The sequence below is a fragment of the Macrobrachium nipponense genome, chromosome 47, assembly GCF_015104395.2.
Source record: "Macrobrachium nipponense isolate FS-2020 chromosome 47, ASM1510439v2, whole genome shotgun sequence".
Taxonomy (NCBI): domain Eukaryota; kingdom Metazoa; phylum Arthropoda; class Malacostraca; order Decapoda; family Palaemonidae; genus Macrobrachium; species Macrobrachium nipponense.
In genome coordinates, this window is record NC_087222.1 from 30806791 (window position 1) to 30816153 (window position 9363).

Here is a 9363-nt window from a genome sequence, read left to right on the forward strand (position 1 = left end):
ATAGTTATTGAACTGCTGGTAATAATTTTAAGGATGCTGTTTTAACATGTTTAGTAACAGGTGGTTAAAGGAACCGATAGTTAAGGAAATGTTTGTAAGTGCTTGCTTATTTCTTCACGAAGGAAACAACTTAGTTTATAAACTAAACCCTTCAAAGATGTTGCTCAGAGAATTTTATTTAACAGTTGCTGCCATTGATAAAAGTGCAACGTTATATATATATTTACGAGAGAAGGGTATCCTAGTCCTACAAAGTTCATTAGGCATGTGAGCAAATGGATGGTCCCATGAGACTAGGAAAAGCAAAAAAATCTCGTGGACAAGATAGAATGGTTCGGAGATGCAAACGAAAAGGATGCCAGGTAACCAAATCTACCAGAACTGGGAACAAGTTTTTCATATACACAGATCTGAATAGCAATTTTATAAATAGTTCCCTCTCGCTGCACAAAATAGAAGCAAATTCTGCATTATGAAGAAAATTATGGAGTCCCAAATTCACCACTTCCAACGCCATCTTGTTGCTTATATGCTGCTGGCGATTTTCAAAGGGAGCTGATGCAGAATTATTCTTGAGGATATCAGAGAAATTTTTAATGATTGAAAACCGAATTAAATTTCTTTTAAAATCTTAGCATTTATATCAGAATTTTAGCATGTTTTAGAAACACTCCCATATAAATTACAATATGAAAAATAATTAGTCTCGGTAAATTGCCCATTATCTACAGTATATCTATACATATACTCTTACTGAGGTAGGACACATTGAAACTTGGTAGGCCACACACTATAACAGAATCAAAAAGGTAGGCCATATACTATAACGGCAAAAAAAAAATTAATAAAAAATACAGTATCAGAGCAAATATTACTTCAATATACTTAAATAAGCACAACTAAAAGTACAACCAGAACGAAGACTGAGCCGTTGCAAAGGAACATCCTTCACATTACTACAAATATTGCCACACACACTTCCACAATTTGCGCAGTGGTTCTTGAACATTTTTTTAGGGGGCTTAAGGGACCCCTTTGAGGACTGCTGAAAGCTACTATTGGCCACCTACCTTGAAAACTGAAAAAATAACAAAATCTCTTTTAAACTAAAAAAATTTACTATAACAGTCAATAAACTTATTCCAATACTTTCATGTCCATTCAAGTTAATACTAATTGTGTATACTGCTGAACTATGGCATTGATTGGTCTTGCAAATTCAGCGACCATATTTTCTTCTATACATATTTGTTTATTGATTTCTCAAATCTCGAAATTATAGAATATCATCCACAAACCATTCCGACAGAAATAGCGCCTCAGTGGCGTGGTTGCTTTGTTTGGTGTTTGCTTCTCACCTCGGTGGTCGCAGGTTCGATTCGCGGCCATTCCATTGAGGAGTGAGAGATTTGTATTTCTGGTGATAGAAGTTCACTCCCGACGTGGTTCGGAAGTCACATAAAGCCATTAGTCCCGTTGCTGAATAACCACTGGTTCCATGCAACGTAAAAACACCATACAAACAAACAAACAAACATTCTAACAGAAATGCTTCAGTTGTTAAAGTGAGAAGGATCCACAGCTGATGAAATAAGGCTGTTGTAAAAATTATTTATTCCAAATTTTTTAAATGTATCTACATAATACAAATATCAGATGAACCAATACCTCCTGTACTAACTAAAGAGTATTGGTGAAAACATTACAAAATATGCCTGAATTCTGTAGTCAAAATAAGGTGACTAACCAAAGTTTAATACTTTTGTCTCCAGAATTGACAGTCGCGTAAAAAAAAAAAATTCACAAAGGATAGACGTTACCATAAGGCAATAGGTATTTTTGAACAATACATACAAATTTGCTTTAAAACTGAAAAATAATACGATTAGTATTATAATATTCGGAGGATGAAACCTATTCATATGGAAGAAGAGCGCAAAAGGGGTCACCGACTTGAAATTCCAGGTTCCAGAGAATATTCTTCGTGTGTCTTGTGAGATCACCCTTCTGAGATAGACTTCCAACATTCACGGCATGTAAATGGACTCTCTCTTCTGAGAAAAGCCCTTTCCACATTCCCCCACTCGAACGCCTTTTCACCCCCACGAATTCTGTTTCGCGATGTATCACGGATCTTCTGCCAAGTAAGGTTTTTGCCACAGAACATCACACTCGAGTGGATCTTCTCGACAGTCGGTCCTGTTTGTGCATTGTAGACGACTTTTAAGAGTGAACGACTCCCCACACTTACTGCATTTGAACAGGTTCCCTCCTTTGTGAATTTTCATGTGCATTGTGAGGGACATTTTCTGAGAGAACGCTTCCCCACATTCCACGCACCTGTGAAGACCGCCAAGTTCAAAGAGTTCGTACGGATTTTCTCCAAAGTGATTCATCATGTGTGATGTGAGACGACTCTTCTGAGAAAATGCTTCCCCACATTCACTGCATCTGAATGGGTTCCCTCCATTGTGAGCTCTCATGTGCAAAGTGAGGGACATTCTCTCTGAAAATCCTTCCCCGCATTCCTACGCACAATTGTAGGGGGTGTCAGGATCACCCAGGCACCTTGAAGGAGTGCCAAGTTCATGCTGAAAATCATATACGGCATGATCACTGCTACTAACCTGCATCTCTGTTACTACCACACGATTCTCAGTACTACTGATTTCCTTGACCAAATCCTTTTCAATTTTGACAGGAGACAATGATAGTGGATCTTCAATTTCACTCTTCACAAGATTCTTCTGGGTCAGTTCCGACTGAGACATTGGTAAAGGATCTTCAATTTCACTTTTCACGGGAACTTTCTGAGATCAGTTCCGACTGAGGCGTTGGTAAAGGATCTTCAATTTCACTTTTCACAGGAACTTCTGGGGTAAGTTCCACCTGAGAATTGCCCTTTTCACATTCGCCGCACTTAAACGCCTTTTCTCCCCTGTGAATTCTGTTGCGTGACGTACCATGGATCCTCTGCTGAGAAAAGTCTTTGCCACAGACATCACACACAAACGGATTCTCTCCACAGTGAATCCTCATGTGCGTTTTGAGGCTACTCTTCTGAGAAAATGACTCGCCGCATTCGCTGCATTTGAGCAGGTTCCCTTCTTTGTGAATTATCATGTGCATTTTGAGGGATAGTCTCTCAGAAAATGCTTCGCCACAGTCCAAACACTTGTAGGAAGTGCCACGTTCCAACGGATTTTTCTCCGTAATGAATCCTCATGTGTGTTGTGAGATGACCCTTGACGGAAAATGACTTGCCGCATTCACTGCATCTGAGCGGGTTTCCTCCGTTGTGATTTCTCATGTGCACTGTGAGGGACATCCTCTGAGAAAACGCTTCCCCTTCCCCACATTCTATTGCACTCGTAAGAGTGCCATGTTCATCCACGCACCTTGAAGGAGTGCCGAGTTTCTTTGATGGAAACTATAACAAGGATGAACATTATTACTAACCTGGCCACGATTCCCAGCGGTACTTTTTTCCTTAACCAAATCCTTTTCATAATTGACAAGAGACACTGACAATGGATCCTCAATTTCACTTTCCATAGGAACTTCTGAAGTACCTTCAGACTGAGACAGAGGTAATGAACCGTCAACTTCACTTTTCACAGGAAGGTTTACAGTATCTACAGACGGCCATAGTGATAATGGATCTTCAGTTTCACTTTCCACAGGAACTTCTGAAGTAAGTTCTGATTGAGACAGTGATAAGGGATCTTCAATTTCACTTTCCACAGGAACTTCTGAACTAAGTTCCGACTTAGACAGTGATAATGGATCTTCAGTTTCACTTTTCACAGGAACTTCTGGATGGATGAGGATCTCTTCGGGAATTATACCTGGATCCAAATTGTTCCAATAGGCATTCGATGGTCCTTCTGTTTTATTGCTCATAACGTGTTTTCGGCAGAGAAAGCACAGCAACAGTGACGGCTTGGGGGTTAACGAAGGCGGTAGATACGATAATGCGGCAACATTGTACTTAACCTTGTAAATCTGATTTGGATAACAGCGTTTGTGGCAGATTTCGCACAGTCGATCGCAGAATTTATTGTCCACATTCTTGAAGGTGGGAGAGAGACCAATCTGTTCTTGGACTCTCTTTGCATGGTGAACACGTTGGACTTCCAATCGAGCTTCACGTTGCTTAGCCATTTTCTCAGCTCTGGACTGTGCTCGTCGCACACGTTCAACTTCTAATCGAGTTTTACGTCGCTCCGATGTCTCGTTTAGCAAGCGTGTGCGACGTTGCTCTAATCTCTGGTGTTTTTCTAGCTCTGTTTCAGCCGCTCGCTTTTCCTGGTATTTTTTCCGGGCCTTCTGCAGTCTGCGTTTTCTTTGCGTAGTGGTTTCTTTTCGTTGTCCTTTGGTATGTTCTGACGTGATTGCTTTTGTCACCTCCATTGTTTCGTGCTCGCGAAATTAAGCTAGGAGACTGACAGGATGTTCGTTCTTGACTTTACAAGTACTTCTCAAGAGTAAAGGTCATTGGGAGTGGAATCTTTATGTTCTTTTCCAGCCCAGGCCTGAAAAAAAAGAGACAGAATGAGTACTAATCACAAACACATATATATAGAATCTACAGGTCACTTTTTACCAGATACATGTGTAATTGTAATAGCCACAAAGTCCTCTTCAAGGCAAACAGGTTATTACTCAGATCAGGAACATTACAGGAAAGAAGAAAATTCTAAATCTTTTATGGCAGCTGAAGGAAACGAAGAAAATAATAAATTAAAAAGCATTAATCTATATAACTCAATGGTATACCTCTACAAAGTGTCTGCTTGCATTAGCATTGGACTGGGCCTGGTCACAACCAAAACCTTAAGAATCCATCATCATTTCTTTCACAAAAACGTTTTTTAATACAAACCAAGTAATATGTACAGCATGCCTTTAAATAAAGACTCAGTCATAGCTACTACCCATAAAGAAACAGAGATGGAAATAAATTATAAATTCCTGAAGACACTAATCAATGTAGAAAGGGAAGCATATTTTCACTCAGAAGCAAGATTTTTGAAAAACACTGTCTTTACCTAGACAGTTAACATCCCAGAACAATGAAGGTGATCTCAAGAGATGGCTACACAGCAAGCAAGTTTGTTCCTACTTATGTGAAAACCCACAGTGCAACAAATAAAGCTTTTTCAAGAATAAATCCCTAACAGAAATATGTGACAACTTGGTTTGTATATTGTATGAACACACTGACTGTCCTCAGGAATTTCTTGAAACCAAATATAAATTACTCATTGTATTTGCAGTACAAGATTCCTCAATAAGTCTCACGATTCTGTTCACTGACTTTCATTTGATGAAGTTCATTGGCCAGGACCAGGAGAGAAATCTCACTGAATTATCAGCTGCAGATTAATGAACAAAATGTAACGCTTCAACATCATTCACTTACACTGCTCCAAGCAAAGGGACTCGGTTCAATTCTGCCACTTCAGGGGTTGGTCTGGGTCTCCCAACTCTTCTGGTGCGGAATCCTTGTTCTTTTCCAACCCAGGCCTGAAAAAAAAAGACGAAGAATGAGTACTAATCACAAACACATATAAAGAATCATGTGTTAATTGTAATAGCAACAAAGATCAGGAACATTACAGGCAAGAAGAAAATTCTAAATCTTTTAAGGCGGCTGAAGGAAATGAAGAAAATGAAAAATTAAAAAGCATTAATCTATATAACTCGATTATATAACTCTACAAAGTGTCTGCCTGCATTAGCATTTGGCTGGGGCATGGTCACAACCAAACCCTTACGAATCCATCATCATTTTTTTTTTTCACAAAAAAGTTTTTCAATACAAACCAAGAAACACTACTCATGTGTTGATCAGTTTTGTAATGGAAATCCCAGTGACAAAACTCATTCTATTGCAAATCTCTATCAAAAGTTCCTTAATTTCAAACTTTCGTGGGTGTCAGTGATAAGCCCCTGTGTCTGCTTTGTGAACTTATAAGATCTTTGCCCAAAGACTACCTACGTGAGAATTCTGAGTCCTGGTTTATGGACTTGTAAAAATTATGTACAGCATGCCTTTAGATAAAGACTCAGTCTTTATACAGGTGGAAATAAATGATACTCTCCCTTAAGACACCAATCAATGTAGAAAGGGAATCATATTTTCACTCAGAAGCAAGATTTTTGTAAAACACTGTCTTTACCTAGATAGGTAACATCCCAGAACAATAAATGTGATCTCAAAAGATGGCTACACAGCAAGCAAGTTTGTTCCTACTTATGTGAAAACCCACAGTGGAACAAATAAAGCTTTTCCAAGACTAAATCCCTAACAGAAATAGGTGACAACTTGGTTTGCATATTGTATGAACACTGACTGTCCTCAGGAATTTCTTGAAAATGGGTAAGCAAAAGCCTTTATTATTACTAACCTGCTCACTAAACAAACCAACCAGATTAATTACTCACTGTATTTGGGGTGCAAGATTCTCCAATAAGTCTCACAAATTCTGTTCACTGACTTTCATTTGATGGACTTTCATTTGATGAAGACAGAAGTAACGGATGAAACACCACCTACAAGAGAAAAAAATAACCAAAACATTATTGGTAGCAATAGATCACAACATATAGAACAGTAATGCCAAGTTGTCAACACTCAACTCATCAGCTACATCATTATGATAATCTTGCTAGGGTATACTTTCAGACTATGTACGTTTACATTTGCTAATAAATCACTTAGAAATAAAGGCTTAACTCTGAAGAACCTAGTCAGGTAAATGTCATCTACGTAAGATGACTTACGTAACGTTGGCAGTAGACACGTTTATTTCCAAGCCGATTGCTAGATGTCACATCATGCTCAAGTTTGTGTACTATAAGTATAATCAATTATTATTATTATGTGGGTAAAATTCCTTGTTTTGATGCTTGTATGTCTCTTATGATCCTGTTTGATGTTTTTTGTTCTGCTTATTGCTCTCAAACTCAAGAAATACATGCAGCTAATAAACTGGTCAGTGGAGCAAATCTTCTAATTCATCTGAAAACAACTTTAGACTAAAACGATGACAATGGGATCATCGTACACATGAAAAGACCATCTTTTCTTTTCCACAGGGAAAAGTAAAAGAGTAATATAATGTGGACACAGCTCAATTGCATGCAGGCAATCCCATTTATATCATGGGTTCTGTTCCTACACTACGATATAAGCCGATAAATGGCGTAACCCAAGGTCATCAAAAATCATAAGAAAATCTTACTTTTAACCCTTTGGGTGACTTGAAAATGACATACCATGCATTCTGATGGAGCTTTTTATATATATATATATATATATATAAATATTATATATATAATATATATATATATATATCATATATATATACATAATATATATAGATATATATTTATATAATTAGTATATATTATATATATAATATATTATATATAAAAAATTTGACTATTCTGTCATTTTGGAGCCATATTAAAACCATCAACTTGTGCTGTAACCCGGGAAATCAATTTTCGACGAACAATTTATGGAGCGACGTAAGCCGAATGAGATGTAAACCAGGGATTGTCTGTACATATTCGCAGACAGGGTAAAATGCAGAATAGCCAGCCTCTCCGTAGCACGACCACCTTCCCGAAAAAGTACTTTAACATCTCCTTAACATCTCCTGTAACCCAGGATAGACAATCAAGAGCCAGCATCTGTAGATGCAACACCTCGAGACCTCTACTTTCCTCTCAAGGTCAGTTTTTTCTCCCAAGCCACAAATTAAGGTCATAATTTCTGATTTTCAGGAAGGTGGTCGCACTATGTTAGAGGTGGATGCCAGGTGGCCACTCAGCATTTTACCCTATACATATAACCATTATTTGTGGAAAAATTCACCTATTCGTGCTATTTTTCAATTAGAGATTTTCATATATTACTATATTTTCATAACATTTCTGTGACTAAATGCACTTTTAGTAATAAAAACTATTTAAAATCTCTGGATATAAGCATTTTCCAGAATTTTTCTTCTTTACTATCACAATAGGCAGTTATAATCATTTTCAACGGGTTTTTAGTATTCAGGATTTTAGGTATTTGCAAGGGTCTACTGTATGCCACAATTTGGCAATGATCACCAAGCAACTCTCCTAGGCTAGAAGAAAACCAAGTCGAAAAAAGTGTTACACTTAGGGTAGTAAACGACCGAGCAATGCCATAGCAGCCACTTTCCCAATAAAGTACGCCTGAAATCGCTGCCATGAGCGTCAGTCAAAGTTGTAGTCCATTCAGGCACCCTGCCAAGACCTCTGGTATAAGTCTTTTCTCCTAAATTAGGAAATATTGGCATAACTCCAGCGCTTTTTCAGCGCTTTTTCGGAAAGTGGCCGCGTTCCGAGAGAGTCGGCCGCTATATCGCCGCCCCCGCGCGGTCGTTTACCCTACAGTGAGCTTTGTCGGAGAGGGCAACCTCAGATAGGCCTACGCAAGTATAGCCTACACACCAGGTATAGGGGAAACAACTGAGTGACTAGCTGATCCAGTTTTAGCCGTGTGTGGATCCACCATCCGAAAAAGTACTTTAACACGTCCTGACACCGGAGATGGGCACCAGTCATGAGTCATCGGTGGTGAGAGCAACAGCTCGAGATCTCTACTCCCCTTTCGAAGTAAGTATTTTCTCCAAAGTTAGAAATTAAGGTCATATTTTAAGATTAAACACAGGTTAATGAAAGTCTAGCCATGCGCAGTGCAAACATACCTCCATGACACTTTACAAAAATTTTACTTAAAACACCAAAAATGTAGAAGATTGACGCCATCTCAATGTTTGCGGAGTCACTTGTGTCAATAAACTTCCCATTCCATGTGCTAAATCCGCACACCACTTGTACCTATAGACACTCTGGGGCACTTTCTTCACAACAATTGTAAACAATGACACCATCCATCTAGGATCCAAGGAAACTCACGATTTTTCGGTAAAAAGAAGAAGCGTGCACTAGATAATTATTTAAATAAATAGTTAAACATCAGTATAAGATCATGAATTGCATAAATTTTTTACATATTCATGATAATTAATTTGAAAATACTCGTTGTTGAAATTTTAAACAGATTCCTGACTCAAATATCAACAGTCTTGCTGTGAACAGTACCTACGGTATTGTTCGCGCTTTCCTATTGTTTATCAGTGTGGCCAATTGGTATGTGTTTACCCTCCAAACTGGGTATAAGACTTACACAAAACCAGGGAAATGAGTGAAATTAGCGTATCTATTTGTAGTATGTACTATACATATTGGAGCAATTTCATCATTGCTGCATTAGGGTAAAAAACCGCATGGTACAGGGGTAGACCATGTACGATC

At 38.3% G+C, this 9363-nt stretch overlaps 1 protein-coding gene across 1 annotated transcript; it reads right to left on the reverse strand.

Annotated features, from left to right (window-relative positions):
• Positions 1 to 3360: 3360 nt before the first annotated feature.
• LOC135204616 (uncharacterized) lies at positions 3361 to 6567 on the reverse strand. Its single transcript, XM_064234762.1, has 3 exons — positions 6451 to 6567; positions 5426 to 5529; positions 3361 to 4535 (listed from the first exon to the last, which is right to left on the reverse strand). The coding sequence occupies exon 3, from the start codon at positions 4411 to 4413 to the stop codon at positions 3361 to 3363; it is 1053 nt and encodes a 350-aa protein (XP_064090832.1). The 5' UTR covers positions 4414 to 4535; positions 5426 to 5529; positions 6451 to 6567.
• Between the last annotated feature and the right edge of the window lie 2796 nt (positions 6568 to 9363).

Coding starts and splice junctions, on each gene's coding strand:
- LOC135204616 (XM_064234762.1), bottom strand. CDS start 4,413: ATGGAGGTGACAAAAGCAATCACGTCAGAACATACCAAAGGACAACGA.